The sequence below is a fragment of the Panthera tigris genome, chromosome A3 (genome assembly GCF_018350195.1).
Source record: "Panthera tigris isolate Pti1 chromosome A3, P.tigris_Pti1_mat1.1, whole genome shotgun sequence".
In the NCBI taxonomy this organism is placed as follows: Eukaryota; Metazoa; Chordata; class Mammalia; order Carnivora; family Felidae; genus Panthera; species Panthera tigris.
Genome location: NC_056662.1, coordinates 118,538,227 through 118,555,399, shown reverse-complemented (window position 1 = coordinate 118,555,399; position 17,173 = coordinate 118,538,227). Strand labels below are relative to the sequence as shown.

General features: G+C 52.1%; 1 protein-coding gene across 1 annotated transcript; it reads right to left on the bottom strand.

Moving 5' to 3' along the window:
* Positions 1–3,595: 3,595 nt before the first annotated feature.
* ADGRF3 (adhesion G protein-coupled receptor F3) lies at positions 3,596–13,603 on the bottom strand. Its single transcript, XM_015540546.2, has 13 exons — positions 13,520–13,603; positions 12,069–12,129; positions 11,524–11,664; positions 10,872–11,045; positions 10,146–10,391; positions 9,219–9,428; positions 8,610–8,753; positions 8,243–8,439; positions 7,665–7,844; positions 5,371–6,750; positions 4,862–4,903; positions 4,711–4,773; positions 3,596–4,254 (listed from the first exon to the last, which is right to left on the bottom strand). The coding sequence occupies exons 1-13, from the start codon at positions 13,601–13,603 to the stop codon at positions 4,195–4,197; spliced, it is 2,982 nt and encodes a 993-aa protein (XP_015396032.1). The 3' UTR covers positions 3,596–4,194.
* Positions 13,604–17,173: the final 3,570 nt, after the last annotated feature.

The window sequence follows — 17,173 nt, the reverse complement described above, 5'->3', positions numbered from 1 at the left end:
TGTTTCTAAACATTCTATGCCTAAGAGAAACTGAGCGATTTTCGGTAGTGTGACTGCTACAAAAGACGACCCTTGGCTGTCATGGTTACAGATGCCTCCATCTAAAGTACACATTGCTGGGGCACCTGGGTGGCTCAGTCGGTTAAGCGTCTGACTTTGGCTCAGGTCATGATCTCACAGTTCGTGAATTCGAGCCCTGCATCGGGCTCTGTGCTGACAGCTTAGAGACTGGAGCCTGCCTCAAATTCTATGTCTCTCTCTGCTCCTCCCCTGCTCACGCTCTGTCTCTCTCTCCTTCAAAAGTAAATAATAACATTAAAAAAAAAATAAAGTACACATTGCTGTTTGCTCTCAGGTACCTCAAACTGGTTACGCTATTTTTTTAATGTTTATTCATTTTTGAGAGACAGGGAGAGAGTACAAGTGGAGGAGAGACAAAGAGTGGGGGACAGAGGATCCAAAGCGGGCTCTGCCCCGACAGCAGACAGCCCGATGTAGGCGGGGCCGAAACTCACAAGCCGTTAGATCAGGACCTGAGCCAAAGTCAGATGCTCAACCCACTGAACCACCCAGGTGCCTGCCCCCCTCCCCCGTTATGCTCTTCTTAAAGATCCCAACTTAAGTGCCTCGCTTTTCATATAAAACTTTAATTAGACCCTTTGTTCCACCAAATAACCATTTGGGAGGAGAGCCTTGACTTGCCCTCATCTTTCATTCACACTTCAGAAGTGCACTTCCCCCCTGTGCTCCCCTCCCTCACCCGCCACCCCCCCCACCCCCCCACCCCCCACCCCCCACAGGCCCTCCAGCTGTTTGCTTCTCATGGTCTCTGATTCTGAGCAAAAGTCCCTGTTCTTGCTGTGGTCTGTATAGTTCATTCATTCAATAAATACTTACTGAGTGCCTGTTACATGTTAAGCATATTTTAGATGCTGAAGCTACAGCAACCAGCAAACCAGACACATTCTTTGCACCTTTGCATCCATCTTTCCAGAGAGAGGAATCCTAATTCTCAGCCTATCTTCTCCCCCTACCCTTTCTCATTTACGTTTTAAATTTTTTCTCCAGGTCTCTCAAATTCCAGTCTCTCTCAAGGAATGAAAAGCAGTAGCAGAGTCTCCAGTCTTCTTCTGGGACTTAATGGATGACTCAGAGGTCCTCTGTCTGTGTCCGCTGTGGTTTATCTGGGACTCTGAACTGGTATGTTATGCTCTTTCAATGAAGAGGGATCATTGGTTGAGAGGAAATGGGAGAATGTGGGGATGAAGGACAAAAACACTGAGGAAAAATACTACTCTGGAAAGAAATGCATCATTGTGAAAGAGACCAAGCATTTAGACATGTTGGCAATGTTTGTGCCTGCCCTAAACTCAACCGGGAGCCCCTTTCCCCCTCCACGGTTAGGGAACTGCCAGCGATCAGACAGAATTGATTCCCAAAACAGAAGTCCAAGCTTCCTCGAGAACCTCTAATGTAGTCCACCCTTCTGTACAAATCTAAATTCCAGGGGGTATTTTGTTTATGGGTTTGTTTTTTGTTGTTGTTGGGTTTTTTTTTTTTTGCTTGACAAGTTTCTATTTTTAAATATGCAAAATGTCCAGAAGAACTCTTTCAAAATAACGTTTTTTCTACCATAGAAACACATGCTCGTTGTAAAAAATAATTCAAATCATATTTACAGAGCAAGAAAAAAGTGAAAAATCAAGTAGCAAGATACTGTTAATATTTTGATATCTCTCTTTTTCAGTGCACACATATTTGGACACAAAGGGACCCAATTTTGGTACGGACCAAAATTGGCTGGTATCATGCTATTCTGGAACTCTTTTGTCTTACTTAGCTGTAGAGCCTAAACATTTTCCCGTATCAGTAGGTGTAGCTATACGTCGTCACTTTAAATGACCACATAGCACTCCTTTGGTAGATATATCCTCATTGGTTTTACCAAGTGCGCTTTGTGGAGGATATAAACACACTGGAACGCACATCCTTGGTACATTCATCCGCTCACTTGTCTGCTTATTTCTTTAGGCCGTCTTTTTAGAAATGGAATTTAGAAATGAAATCTTTACTTTCTTATATTTACCTCCAGAACTTTCTTTTCAGTCCTTCTTTATGTGACAACCAAGGGAACGAAGGCTTAATGTCACTTCATTTGTCAATCCTAACGTGTGTTTTTAGCAGCAAAGCATGCATTGAGTGCGTCCGTCATTTGAGAAGGAAATATGAGAACGTATATTTCTACAGAAGCACACTCAGGGGTCTCTGCTGCTTTTAAAGCGAACGCGTATTATTTGAACTATTCACAAATCGTTTTATAACTTAAAAAATTAAGACTGTAACTATTAATGAAGTACAAGGGCAATTGAGACAGGACCCTGTGGCCAGGGAAACCAGCAGGCAAAGCCCTCGCTGTTTCAGTGGCTGCCCGCCTCCCGTGGGGGCTGGAACAGGTCCGAAGCATAGAACGGTTTGCAAGTGCCCTGCTGAGTTGGTATCTTCTATTTGAACGAAACAATTGAATCCATGTAGGGAACTATTTAGGCTGACGTCTGTACAATGAAAATACACAGATCCATGTTTATAAGAAAACTGTTTTCAAGAGCATATTCCTTTCAACAGAAAGCATTCCCATTCCATTTTATAAAAATAGCCATGACTTTTGTAATTTAACAAAGGCTCATTCATAAGAATTTTTTTCCATTTCTCTAGTTGAAAAATTCTTGAGAACCCTCCCATCATCTTGTGGATTCCACGAGTTAATTCAATTAGATGTCTTGGTATCCTCTCAAGGCTTTAAAAAAAAACTTTTTTTCTTCTCCATATCTGGTCTTAGCTTGAGCCGGTCACATTTATCGATTGATTGATTTGTTAGTTTATGTTTTTGTTTACTTTTTGAGAGAAAGAGAGCAGGGGAGGGGCAGAGAGAGAGGGAGACACAGAATCCCAAGCAGGCTTTTTTGCACTGTCAGCGCAGAGTCTGATGTGAGGCTCGAACTCATGAACCACGAGATCATGACCTGAGCCCAAATTAAGAGTCAGATACTGAACCGACTTAGCCACCCAGGTGACCTGAGCCTGTCACTTTTAAATGCCCCTTTTTGTCATCTTGTTGCCTTAATTCTTAGCGGTCTGTGGCAACTTCCTCTCTACTTTAAAATCGTTAATGCGCTCTTACAAAGGTTCTTAGATCGGTGATTGTATACATTCGTACATCGATGAAACTTACAGTTATACTGATATTGTTGGAAAAGTTAAAGAAAGAGGGACCTATTAACTTCACCTTTTCCTAAACTTTGAAAAGAAACGAACCAAAATCTGTCCTTCACCTTTAATGTTTGCAAGACTAGAGTTCCTGTCATCAGTCATCCTTTCATCATAGCTATGGAGAAGAAATAATCAGAAAAGAAATCACTGAGTAGTTAAAAATAAAACAATTTTTAGCAAATCTGTCTGTACCAGGAACTGTCGATTGGTCAAAAACTGGTTGAGACAGTTTTACTTGCAATTATTTTGAACTTTAATATCTGTCGATTACGTTTACAGCAAAGGCAGGCTTATTCAACAGGTAGCTTTAGCTAGTTTTTCACGCTCTTTTTGCTTGGATAGTTTAGGGGTGTGGGCAGGTGACCTGCGAGAGAAGGGAACGTGACGAGTGGAGACATTAGCCTGTCTGTGCGGGGGGCGCTGAGCTCTCGGATGGGGGAAGGGCTCAGAGCCCCGGGTCATGGCTCATCCTGGTGGATTCTCGTTCCCCCAACTCCCTCGGATGGGCTCTGCGTGTGGTTCACTCAAAGCCTCTGTCTTCTCCGCGAAAGGGCTCACCCTGAAGCTCTGGGCTGGTGAAGCAGACCTTTCACCGCCTCTGCAGGCTGCCCACCCCTCTGGACAGCAAGCCCACCAATGGCGATTCCTTCAAGGCAAGGGTTTTCCAGGACGATTAAGAATTTGACAACGCACAAAGGAATTTTCAGAGTGGACTGAACCAAGGCTTGGTGGTGGTAAAACTCCCTGCTCTCTGAGGTCTCCACCTTCCCCATCCCATCAAGAAATGTCTCTGCTGGAAAAGTCTGTTTTCCACCCGTGGGCCGGGACCGTCAATCACGTGAAGAGGAGCCTTCTTGGCCAGGAAGCCCTTTGCTAGCCTCCGCTTCCGTCCATGCCACGCACGCTGCCCCCAGGAAGGCCTGCTTCTCACCTGGTGTCTTCACTTCTTCCTTGGCTCTGCTCCGGGATGTAGGTTTCATATGTAGCCTAGGAAGGGGCCGGAAGGCCCAATTGCAGGGCGACTATTATTATTATCGACTCTCTTTTCATGAGCTTGTGCCCATTTTCACGTTCTCACCTGCCTGGGGCCGCAGTAGCCCTAAGGAACTTGGTTCTCAGCTATGCTGACTCCCGTGCTTACCGATCCTACATTTCCCTTCATATAGTAACTGGAGGCAGGTTTTCAAATGGAGAAACCAGGGGCTAAGAGAGTCCCCAGCAGTCCAGGTTGTAATCAGGAGCCCAGGAACCTGACTCCGACTGCTCTGACGGAGCTCCTGTCTCCATCGTTGGGGACTTCGAGCCTGGAAAGTGCTCATTCTAGAAGACAATCCCAAGCTTCTCTCAGCCTCTAGCTGTGCCTGTCTCCTCTCGGGAAGGCTGTGGAACAGCTGCGTCTGACCCCTTAGTGGGAGAACTGAGAATTTGAAGCCAATAACTCACCAGGGAGATGGTGGAGTTGGGGGACTGGGAGCGGCAGAAGCGTTTGAGTAAAGCCTCTCGTACCTGCAGGACAGGTAACGCCCTTGTTACGCCAGCCAAAGTCCTGGCCTGGGCACTGCAAGTTGGGCGGAGGTTAGGTGGGCAGACTCACCTTCTTGTCCATGAGGCAACCAAACAGTAAGATGAAGACGCCCTTAACGGGGGGATACGGGGATAAGTTAGTCATGGAGGAAGGAATCAACCGAAATCGACTCCCTCCCCCTCCTCTTCCTTCAGCCTCTGTCGTCCTAATTTGTGTCCCGAGGCTTCCCATCTAGGGTTTTCTGGGCATTAGCACCGCTCGGTGCATAGAATCCATTTCAGGTGCTTCTCTGACGGCTTTGGTTACCAAGGGAATATCAATATCATTTTGGGTACTGACAATTCCCTGACGTCTCTGCCCAGACCAGATACTGTTTCGCAGATGAGAAAACCAGAGCTCCCAGAGGTTTGTCCAGAGTCCTCCAGCGAGTCCGTGGAGGGACTGCGGCCCAGACCTACGTCTCCTAAAGTTCCTGAGACTGCTTCTCCTGCTCCACCTCGACCCCTCCTCGAGAAGGCACTGGCAGTGACCTAGACCATCTAAAAGGGCAAAAGCACAGCCGGCGCTTTATCACCCACCTGGGTGGTGTTGAGAATCGTGAAGATGTAGTGAGGCACTGTGGAGACTTCCTCCAGCAGGGTGGCCAGGCCCAGCCCCCAGGTGAGGCCGAAGATGGGCGTGAGAACGAGCAGGGCTTTGATCACCGCCAGAAGGGCTTGGCGCCTCTCCGCCCGGGGCCCCTCTGACGGCGAAGGCCTCAGGAGCTTCCGCACGGCCATGGCGAGTACCAGCCCGTTCACGGCCACTATGGCCAGCACTGGCCCCACGAAGGTGTAGAGCGCCCCTCCCTTCCCACTTAACCAGCACGCCCCCTCCCTCAGGTATTGCCCTCGGGGTAGGTAGAGGGCCAGGGCGGCACCTGCAAACCCCATCGGGCACACGTAGCCGAGGACCACCATCAGGGAGAGTACTCGGCACTGGGACAGCTGATCGAAGACGAAGAGCAGCTGGTGGGCCAGCATCAGGGCCTGCGCCAGCATCCAGAAAAAGGTGGCCAGGTAGAGGAAATGACAGAGGAAGGCAGCGGCCAGGCAGAGCGGGCTTCGGGGCCCCGGAGGAAGCAGTGGGGCTCCCAGGAAGCAGGCGTCTGCGGCCAAAAGGCAGAGCACCACGTTGAGCAGGGCCGTGTGGCGTAAGTAGGCGACTTTGCTCTGTACCACCACTCTCCAAACCAGCCTGTACACACCTAGGCACACAAGCAGTGCCACGATGGAGGCCCCCAAGCCCACCTGACTCAGCCGCTCCAGGGTGAGGTTTTCCGGAACAGTGTCTGGGGACGTGAGGACGGAGAAAGCGGTGAGGTGCCGACAGACGCACCGGGTGGTGGGGCTGGCACGAGCTGTCTGCACCTGGCACCCTTCATCCGACCAGCCCCCCTTGCCCCGGAAGAGGCTGTGGTCCCAGAAGACACAGTGCGGAGTGCCACCCGTGCCCCCGAAGTCCATGACGACTTCTCCCTGGTCGAAGGCCTGCCCACCTGCCATGACGGAGATGGCGAGGACCAGGCCGGGAGTGGCATAGACGGAGTCCCCCAGCCCCTGCCCGTAGCTTGAGGGCAGAAGGCGGTCCAGTTTCCGCAGCACCAGGCTAGTAATACTGACGTTGGTGCCGTTACGGCCCAGCGGGGCCAGGGAGCACCTGGGAATGTGGGCCCGCAGTGGGGGCCGAGTGGGGAAGGAGACTCTGTAGTCAGCGGGAGACGGCCCAAGCAGCTGGGTCTGCAGCCGCACGTTTTGCAAGCTGAAGGAGAAGGGGTGATCCTGAGGGCACAGACTGCGTGCCAGGGTCTCCACAGCCAGCAGGAGATCTGAGCCTGTCGAGGGCTTCTGGGCCCGGGCTGGGGTCCACAGAGAGCTGGTGTCCAGGTCTAGGACCTTGTCTGTGGTTTTCAGGAGAGCCTGCGGCACCCAACAGAGAGAGCCCAGCAAAGAGATGAGCGCTGGCCGCTAGAACCCACGGCGCTGCGTCAGGGGCGCTGGGAACCAGAGGCCCCAGACCTACCTTTCCTAGGCTTGCGCAAGAGACCCAAGAGGGGAGGGAAAGGGGAAGGGGAAGACAGGCCCGAGAAGGGAGAGTTTCTAGATGGGAAGAACGGGTTACCACCGGGGTGGCTTCAAGTACGTGGTCTCCCGATGCACATCCAGCACCTCCATCTGACGACCTTTCTCTCGCCTCCATCCCTTGGGCCACCCAGGGTGAAGGGGGCCCCTCTCCAATGCCTTGACCCCAACAGGTCTGTAAAGCTAGGAGTGGGGCCCAGTGGTTAGCGGGCACGATGTTCTGAAGTGGAAGGCCACATGCATGTCTGTCCACCCACATGTGACATACATTCCCAGATAGGAAGAGGGCGCACTGTCATTGGCCCTGGTTATTCTTTTGGATGCAGCTTAATGGTCGTCAGCCGTTGCCCACGCTGGGAGCTGGTTCAGGTGAGTCCAGCAAAAGCTGAGGGCGTGGGGACCTCCGTGTAGGTGTCGTGTGTGTGCGTGTGTCTGTTTGGGCGCGTGAGCTTACACCATATCCACCCATCTCTGCGTGTCCATAAATGCTTCTGAACTCGTGTCTTCACATCCCTTCCTGCCTTCCCCGACCTCCCACGTGTTCCCAGCCTCAGACCTTGTCCATATTCCATGGCCTTGGAAACCGATGTCCAAGGGGCGAGACGGACCAGGAGAGCAGACACTCAGACTCTCTCGAAAGGTCTGCCTTCTGACAGCCCATGGTGATGCCAGAGGGACAGAAGTGCCCAGAGGTAAAGAGCTTCGGGCCCCCACTACCCCGGCGGCCCCCCGCCGTGGCTCAGAGATCTCACCTCCAGGGCGCTGCGGTTAAGCTGTATTCTGGCATCCACCACCACCTTGGCCAGGAAGGATATGGTGCCCAGCAGTGCCAGTAAGTCAGAGGGCGAGCTCACCACCTTCGCCTGCTCCGACAGCTCAGCCAGGATCTGTGGCGCCTCCACAGCAGGCCAGCCCTGGCCTGCCCGCAGCAGCTGAGACAGACCAGACACAGCAGGAAGTGGGGGGGGTGGGGGGATGGGCGAGACGTCACAAGGGAGGGGCCGCTCCTCCCCCATCCAGCTCTTTCCTCCCCAGCCCTGCTCCAGTCCCCGGGGGAGCGGGAAGCCACACGGAAGGAACTCACACCCGTGTTAGTGGGCTGGACACTTGGTGGGATTAGGATTGGAGGAGAGCGCCCTCCCCACCGTGAGAGTCCCCGGCATCTGTGGCCCCCACCCTCACACCCTGGCTCTGCCAGGCTCCGGTTCAGGGAAGGTGAGGGGCCTCCAGGCCAGGCCTCAGGGGGAAAGGGTTCTAAAGCTAGGTCCCGAGCGAGAAAGGGGTAGGTCATGGAGGGCGAGGCCCGGAGCAGCGGGGCCTGAAGCTTTACCCAGGCTCTGTGAAACAAGGCCAGGACCCCTGCGTCCGTGCAGCCGCCGTGGATGGGCTCCCAACTGCCATCAGGCCCGCAGGTCCGCTTCACCACACCTGTCCTGTTCACTGGACACGGGGCCTGTGCCACGTGGCCAGCCTTGGTGACATTCCAGGCAACAGCCGAGGAGTCCTCAGGGCAGGTGGCGTCTCCGTCTGAAGAATGATATCAAGGAGGCTCAGCAACCGTGGTCTAGCCCCAGCCTCCCCCGCGTTCGGGGTCTGGAGACTGGCCGTGTGGCCCAGTGTGGGGGAAATGTCGAGGAGCTCCCAGGGCGAGCAGGTGAGAGCTGGACCCAACCAGCTGGACCCCGAGCCCCACGTACCCTGGATGATGGTGACAGAGACGGGGACCCTGAGAGGGGTCAGTCCTGGGCTCTGCAGCTCACAAGTATACGTGGTGTCAGCGGCAGGGCAGCGCTGAACGGTCAGCACGAGGCACCAGGAGCCTGGCGTGTTGACTAAGGAGGCTGAAGGTGACACGAGAGAGAGGGGAGCGGTTACTGGGCCTGGAGCAGGCCCAGAACCCGGCAGGCCCAGAGATGCCCTTGCAGTCTCTCTAGCAACTTCGGAAGCAGATGATGCCGTGGGGCAGAGCGGAGTTGTGTGCGAGCATCAAACTGCAGAGGCGGAGCTTGGATCTTGGTGAAGGGCGCCTGGGAGTCTCTAACCAGCCCCAGGACTTCACAGAGTGTGTGGCCAGAGTTCATTAAGGTCGTGGGAAAACATCTTGTGAGCAGTTATCTACACTCATGTGGTTACTGCTGTATCAGGAGGGTTAGGATCGCTCATGGGGTAACCACGGTATTGAATGAACTTGGACCCGGAGCCCCACGTTGAACTGCAGCCTCTGCTTCCTGGGAGTTGAACAGCCAGCTGCTCGGAGGACACCAGCTGCCCCTTGTCCCCTGAGCCAGACACAGCGCTCCTCGTACCTTTGCTGCCCTCTGTGGGGCTCCAGGAAGCCGTGTAGACCAGGTGTGTGCTGGGGAGGCAGCAGCTCAGCTGGAAACTGGGGCTGGTGGCGCAGGAGATGGAGAGCTGGTCTGGAAGCCGGGCCACATCTGTCGCCTGCAGGGGCACCTTCACCACCTGGTACAGCTCCCACCTGAATCCCTGAGCTTCGAAGCGGCACGTGTACTCACCTGCAGATACACACCTGCTGTACCTCCCGGCTCCTCTGGCCCCACCCCTGCGCCGCAGAAGCTCTCCTGCCAGGTCTGGCCTCTGCTTAAGCCCAGCAAGAAAGATCCCTGCCTGGGTGGCTCAGTCGGTTGCACATCTGACTTCGGCTCAGGTCATGATCTCACAGCTCGTGGGTTCGAGCCCCACTTCGGGCTCCGTGACGACAGCTCAGAGCCTGGAGCCTGCTTCGGATTCTGTGTCTCCCTGTCTCTCTGCCCCTCCCCCACTCGTGTGCGTGCACGCGGGCTCTCTCGCTCTCAAAAATAAATATTAAAAATTTAAGAAAGAGAGAGAGAGAGATCCCTGCCTTGAAAGGGGTTTCGAGGAGGAAAAGGACTGGAGAAGAGGCTCCTAACTTTTGTTTTTAATAGCCTGGAACCTCGAATCCTAAGGTGAACCTCTTCTCCACCAGGAGATGCCTTTCCAGCACTGCCCGCTGCCACTGCAACATCTTGAAGAAAAACAGGCATCTGTTCTCTGCTGAAATGGAAGCCCATTCTCTCCGGGCCTTTGTTTTCCCAGAATGGGTAAATGGGAAGATGAAAAGGGAAAAGAAGGGGAGAGAAGAAGAGCAGGAAGGAGAGGAGAGGGAGGAGGGGGAAGGCAAGGTGCGGGAGGAAGGACAGAGAGAAGAGGAGGACGGAGAAGAGAGATGAGAGGAAGGGCAGGCTGGCTACCTGCCCATTTATGCGAGATGTTGAGGATGCTGAGGACAGCCTGGCCCGGGCTGGAGGTCAGGGACACCTGTGTCCCCGGCTGCAGGAGGATGGGTCTGGGGCTCCCAGCAGGCCGCAGGAACCAGTTTAGGTTGGTGGTCTCATGGCTCGTGACGAGGGTCAGGTTTAGCGTGTTGCCAGGCATCTGCACCTGGGAGTTCAGGCTCAGTGTTCCGGGGACTGTGGGGAGGCAGGAGGCAGGGGCCGCTTAGAGCATGAATTGTGGCCCTCCACGTGGCTAAGCTCTCACTCCTTCCCCGTCGTCCGAAACCCATTCCTCCTCGCTTCCTCCCCACGCCCTCAATACTGTTTCGTTTTGTCCCTGGCTGCTGCAGTCCAGACCTATCTGTCATTGGGAACCAACGGGGAAGCCTTTTGGCCGGTGATTTCCACTTCCCTAGGTAACCTGGGGCCGCCGGAGCCCCTTCCTGGCCTTCTGGGGTCAACAGCAGTCACTCTAGCACTTTCTCTCCGTGTCCATATGTCTCAGGAGCTCTGTTGTTCATTCGTCTCCCTACTCGGGCCCCAGGCTCAGGGCTGTGATCTGCCAGGATAACTGGCATTTCTCCCACCACCGGGAGCCACTGGGCTTGGGCCGGCTGGCAGAAACACAAGGGTCAGAGAGGAGAAAACACGGGCTTTCTTTCACGTGGGCCCATTGGTTTCCAAGTTCCCAAACCTCCTCACCAGGTGGCAGCAGCTGGCAGTACCCGGCTTCAGGAGGGCTGAAGACCAGACAGCCACAGGGCCCGCGGCTGCGGGGACTCCGGCAGGGACGGCGACGGGAGCAGACGCTGGCGTTCCACTGGTACCCAGGGAGGCAGGCACAGTAGGTGCAGCCATCGTGGTGGACATTACACTCTGGGGCAAAAGGAGGGGACAAGAAGTGGGCAGCCTGTGTGAGACAGCCAGGTAGTCAGGACCCGATGCCCGGGAGGCTCTAGGGCTGGGTGCCCGGAACAATCCCGAAGTCACAAGAGCCTCAGCCATCCGGGACTGCCTCCTCAGGCCAGGGTTCAAAGCAGAGGAGGTCCTGCTGGGCAAAGTCCTCAGGGGTGGGGGCGGAGAAGTGCCAGCCCACCACCGGCTGCCTCTTGGGCCTCTGCAGAGTTTCGAAGAGGGGGGCATAGAACAGGAAGGAAAGGGTCTGTCTGGGGGGGAGATGGGGAAGGAGCCGGGCCATGCAGACCCTCCAGGAGATGGAAAGGGGCAGCCGTTCAGGCAAGCTGGCCGCAGGCCTGGGAAGCCCAGGTTCCTTTCCGTCTGAGCCTCCTTCCCCCACAGGCAGTGTAAGGGCCGCTGAGAGCTGAGAGGCAGGGCTCCGTAGAATCCCCCCTACCTGTGGTGAGGCCGAGGCCAGCGAGAGTTGCTGGGGGAGAGGAGGCCGAGGCAAAGGGGGGAGTCAGGGTCCTGGAGAGTGTCAATGGCCAGGTCTGATTTGAAAAGTCCAGCTGTACATAGACTGAGACCAAGACTGATTCTACAGAGGAGAGACAGCAAGGCCAGGGTCCCCTTCTGCCTCCCACACCTGGCTGGTGACTGCCAGGACCCAGGGCAGGCCCCACCTCCCATAGGCCAGCTAGGAGCTGACAAGCCTCAAGAGGGCCATAGCCCTCGCTAGCTGGGGTGCGGTCACACGCAGCTCCACGCCACCCTTCCCCCCAAACCCTCAGCCCGTAGACTAGCCTCTCCAAGATGGAGGATTTTCTCAAGGCCTCTCACCTAGAGAGCTGGAATCTGGACCTGTGCGGCCAGCATGACCAGCCATGGATCGGTACCTCCACACGTGTGCCCTCTTCAGCCTCATTCCCCGCTCCCTCTGCTCCCCCCGCTTCCCCTCCCTCCCCTCACCCCTTCCTCCTCCTCTCCACTCCATCCACTCACCACCTGCTCCACTCTTTTGGTTCAGTTGCTGCCCCGATTCCCCTCCAGCCTGACTCTGTCCCTGGAACAGAGCACGAGGAGAGACCTCTGAGAGGGGGCTGACCCCACATTTCTTCCAGGGACACCTTCTTCCCCAAGCAACTTGGGGACTAGCCTGAGTCATTTGGCATGACTCTACCTCTTTGAAGCTCTTCTCTTTTTTTTTAATGTTTACATTTGAGAGAGAGAAAGAGAGAATGGGGGAGGGGCCGAGAGAGGGTGGGGGGACAGAGGATCTAAATTGGCCTCCGTGCTGACAGCAGTGAGCCCCAATGTGGGGCTCGAACTCATGAACTGAACTGTGAAATCATGACCTGAGCCGAAGTCAGATGCTCAACCGACTGAACTCAGATGCCCCTTGAAGCCTTTCTTTTTGCCTGTAATCCAGCAGGCACATCAGGAGGGGAAAGCAGGCTTCTGGTAGGAGGCGGCAGGGATACAGCCCCAAGGACCCCGCCAGGCCCTGCAAATGCCACCTGAACCCAGGAACCAGGCACACCCTGGAGAGTCAACATGCTTTGCTTAATTCCTTCCCGAATTTACCTGTCCCTGGGCCTCTAGGCTAATTGAAACGCTGTGTCTGGAACACCGGTGGGGAGGGCTGGGCAGAGCTGGCTGGGGCTCAGAGGCTTGGGGACTTCTACTCCCTCCGTAGGAACTGCGACCGAGGGTGGGCATAAGGCAGCATCTTCCCTCGGTCTCTTGTTCCTGTAAATTATTTCCTCACCAACTCCTCCCTCTCCCAAAGTTGTACGTGAATGTGGATATCTATTCAGAGACAGATACAGATATAGATATGGGTAGGGATACAGATACAGATACGGATACAAATACAGGTACAGAGAGATACCAATATAGACGCTACCTGGGAGAAAACAGATCAAAAAGTGCTAATTTCAACTCTGCTGTCTTTCTTCAGATTCTCTCCTGTCCTCTATGCCGGTGGTTCCCAAATCTGGAAAATTTTTCTTTTCTTTTCATTTTTTATTTTTAATTTATTTTGAAAGTGAGACAGTGTGAGCAGAGGAAGGACAGAGAGAGGGAGACACGACCCGAAGCAGGCTCCAGGCTCCGAGCTGTCAGCACAGAGCCCGATGCGGAGCTCAAACCCACAGACTGGGTGATCATGACCTGAGCCAAAGTCGGACGCTCAACCGGGCGCCCCTTTTCTTTTAATTTTTAAAGGGCAAGCTTGACTGGGAGAGCCTTCTGGCATCACTGGAGTTCACAGTGACTCAAAGAAATAAAAGCTATCCCACAGCCTGGAAAATAAGACTGACCTCTCAGAGATTTTACAACAAACTGGCCTTTCTTTTTTACATGACTTCTCCCCCTGGCCCTTGCCCCTCCACCTGTCCCTTCATCCACAGCTTGCTGCGCCTTACCTGGGTCCTCCCCCCAGTTTTACTCACAGGTTGGGATACTTGAGCAGCTGGTGACCCCACCAGAGGGAGAGTCACAGCCAGGAGTAGCAGGGGGACAGCTGAGTAGATCATGGCTCAGTGAATCAGTCCTCCTGAGTCCTCAGGCTGCTGCATGATGCAAATTTCCTCCAAGAGGAGTTGGCAAGGCCCAGCACAGCCGGGATGGGAGGGAAGAGGGGACAGGAGTCGCCAAATTTACAGAGGAAGTGCTACAGCCTTCCTGTCTCTCCCTAAGTCACATGGGCATCTAGGTCCCTGTAGGGTCACCTGGAACCCACATGCCCCAGTGAGAATGGTCTGCTCAGGTTCTGGGGTCTGAACCAAGAACTCAGTGAAAAGGAGAGGGCTTGTGGGGGGGGGGGCGGCTCCTAGGTCACAGCCAGCAATGTATCAATAAGCTAGGTTCAGTCATGTCTCCAGGGATCTGGGAAATCTGGATTGTCCTGAAACTTCCAGGAAGCTGGATCATTGATCCCAGAGCCCAGAAAAGACGAACATTAGGGCTGTATGTATCATACAGCCCAAGATAATTTCCAGAGTCTTAAATTTAACAAAGAACCTGGGAAAATGCTGGGAGAGATTATCAAGTAATTTCACAAAATGGTTTTGAAGTGAGGATGGCTTTTCTAAACAAGACACAAAACCCAGAAAGCCAAAAAGAAAATGAAGCTTTAATTTGGGGATGAAAAGGGCATTAGGATAAAAAGGCAAAAGGTAACATGTTTGTAGTATGATGACTGAATAAAGAAATTAACATAAGAAATTTTTATCTTACATAAGAAATTTTTATCTTAACATAAGAAATTTTTATCTTACAGCATTAAGATAGAACATGGATAAAAATAAGAAAAAAAATCAGTTTACTGAAAAAGCAATGTCAATAGTTTGATATACATAAAAATCCACATTGAAATAAGAAAATACTGTCATCTACTAATTATCAAAAGACAAGATATGTATTGATCATATTCAGTGTTGACAGAAGTGTAGTGATACGTGGGTACAAAAATGTGTGTATAAGGATGTTCAAGGCAGAGTTATTTGTGATAGTAAATGAGTTAAACAACCAAAATATCCATTCAAAAGGGACAATTCCAAACAACCAGACATTGTTGTGGAAAAAAAGTCAAGTAAACTCTATTTTGGACTGCATCTCAATATATATGGTGAAGTTTAAAGTGTATATTATGCTCACCTTTATGTAAAAAAAGGGAATCTATATTAAATACCTGTGCTTTCTATACCTAGAAAAGATATTTCTAGAATGGCTATTTCTGGAAAAACACATCAGAAAGTTGGCGAGTGTTGCTTCTGGGAAGGGGAGTAAGGATCTGGGTGTGTCTGGTATATATTTTTTCTAAACAGAGGCATGTATTTTTGTAATCAAAAAAAAAAAAAAAGAAAGGGTTGACTTAAACACACACACACACACACACACACACACACACACACACAGATCCTAGAGTAAAAATCCAGCCCCAGTACATTTCTACTTCACTACCTCCTCAAGTCTCCCCTTGCTAGACGGCTATGGAAGGCATAGGGGACACACAGAACAAATACATGCATGGGAAACAAAGACTTTGTAAGTAATTCATTTCAGAAAGCTTGAAAACGGTGAAGAATCGGGTTTGAGAACCAGAGTGAGAAGCTACAATGCTGGGCGTGGGATGCTATCAGCATGGCGAGAACCGTGCAGTGTAGCAGCAGGTGGTCTGAGACGCTCCTGGGGGATACAGGACACTAACAGCATCTGCCACGGTCACCAAAGTGCACCAGTCAAAGCATGAAGTGGCCCCGGACAATGCTCGACAGGGGCTCCCGAGGAGCAGGGACTACAGAAGAGAGAAATGGAGCTGTTTCCGTAATTTTAGAGAAGTTCGACACATCCGTGCCGGCACAAAACAATGCCTAGAAAAGATTGGAAGGAATGCTACAGGCTCTACAACGCGTCCGTTGGCTTGACCTCAGGATTCCCCAGGACCTAGTACCGTGCACCAGAGGCCTTAAGTAATATTTGTTTCAAGTGAATCAATCCACAGATGAAACACACCAAGATGTTAACGGTGGTTCTAACTAAATGGTAGGATTTGGCATGCTTTTCTGTGTTTCTGTATTTTTCAATTTGGTACTCCATAATGGAAAAAAAAGCCTTAATAAAAATGTCAAATCTTACAGTCTCAACTCCTTTCTTATGTACCAACCGGGTTCAGAGTTCTTCATGTTTGCCCAGGTGTCCCCAGTTGCCAGGAAGCACCTGCAGGTTGACTCAGGTCTCAGGCTCAGGGTGGGGTTCAGATAAATAGGTACTTATTGCTGCCACCAACGTACTCCCCAAGTCCAAGGCCAACCATATGGCTATTGGCTTCTATCCTTCTATATACCTACTGATATTTTGAAACCAGTAAGTGTCCACCCCTGCCGACAGCTTTTCGGTTGCACCCTGGGCAAAAGAAATTTCTTTTCCATTCCTTTGGGCTTTGAGCCCTCCAGGACACGTCAGCAGGGTCTTCGATAACAAAGGTTTGCGATCTGGGCTTCTCTTATCTGTATCCAAGCAGGTTATCTTAAAACCTTCTTTACTATATAAACTACTAATAGGTTACTAAAGAATAAATGTAGCTTAGACCTTTATCCCATGAGAATCCTAACTTCTTATTCTCTTTCCACCAGACATGGCATTACATTATTGGCAACAGTAAATGATAGATTGTTAGATTGGGAAGGGAACTTAGCTGAGATATTGATGCAGGCAGGCTGGGTCCAAGGATCCATCGTGGGGGGCAAGCGGGGGGGGGTTCCTGCAGGACCAGGCAAGAGGCTACAGGGTAGAAGTCAAATGCAAGCTAGGAAGAAGTGAAAACAGAGTTTACTGGATAGCACGAGTGACAGAGAACAGATGAGTGCCTGGGAGACTCAGAAAGGAAAGGAGAGTTAGTCTCATTGTAGCTTGGGGTTAGCGGTTTATATTGGAAAGGGGTCCTGTATACGTGTTCCTTCAGGAATCCAGGATCGGTCCCATCAAAGGTGAGAGACCGGTGAATAATAGGTTTTCTTCCTTCCGTCCTTCCTTCCTTCCTTCCTTTCTTTTAAATATATTTATTTATTTTGAGAGAGACAGAGACAGCATGAGTGGGGGAGGGGCAGAGAGAGAGGGAGACAGAGAATCCCAAGCAGGCTCCATATTGTCAGCAAGGAGCCCTATGCAGAACTCGAACTCATGAAACTATGAGATCATGACCTGAGCGAAACCAAGAGTTGGATGCTCAATCAACTGAGCCACCCAGGCGCCCCGATAGGTGGTATTCCATAAATCGTTGAAGGTGGGGACTACCGATGCCACCTTCAGCCAGGTTTGTTTGACGCTAACGTTCTGGAACGTATTTGGGATCCGGCTCTTCTTAGATCCTGTCAGGTGTTTGGGGCCTGAGGACGAAAAATGATGAACTCTCTTGCTTCCCCCCTTGGAGTGGGAACCCAAGTAGCTTCTCTGGTTTTTACTCAGATGCAAATAGAAATACAGAACATGAGTCAATAGGGCCGAGCAGGAAAACAGAGATGGAGCCTTTTAAAAATGGAGTCTCTTCCTCTTAAATACAGAGAACAAACTGAGGGCTGCTGGAGGGGAGGTGGGCCGGGGCG

Bases quoted from the DNA above. Each gene is read 5' to 3' on its own strand.
- ADGRF3 (XM_015540546.2), bottom strand. From the start codon at position 13,603: ATGATCTACTCAGCTGTCCCCCTGCTACTCCTGGCTGTGACTCTCCCT. The intron at 10,392-10,871 runs GTGAGGAGGTTT...TCATGCTCTAAG, and splicing joins CTGCCAGCTGCTGCCACCTG to CGGCCCCTGCCTCCTGCCTC. The intron at 7,845-8,242 runs GTAAAGCTTCAG...GGTCTGTCTCAG, and splicing joins CCTTGTTTCACAGAGCCTGG to CTGCTGCGGGCAGGCCAGGG.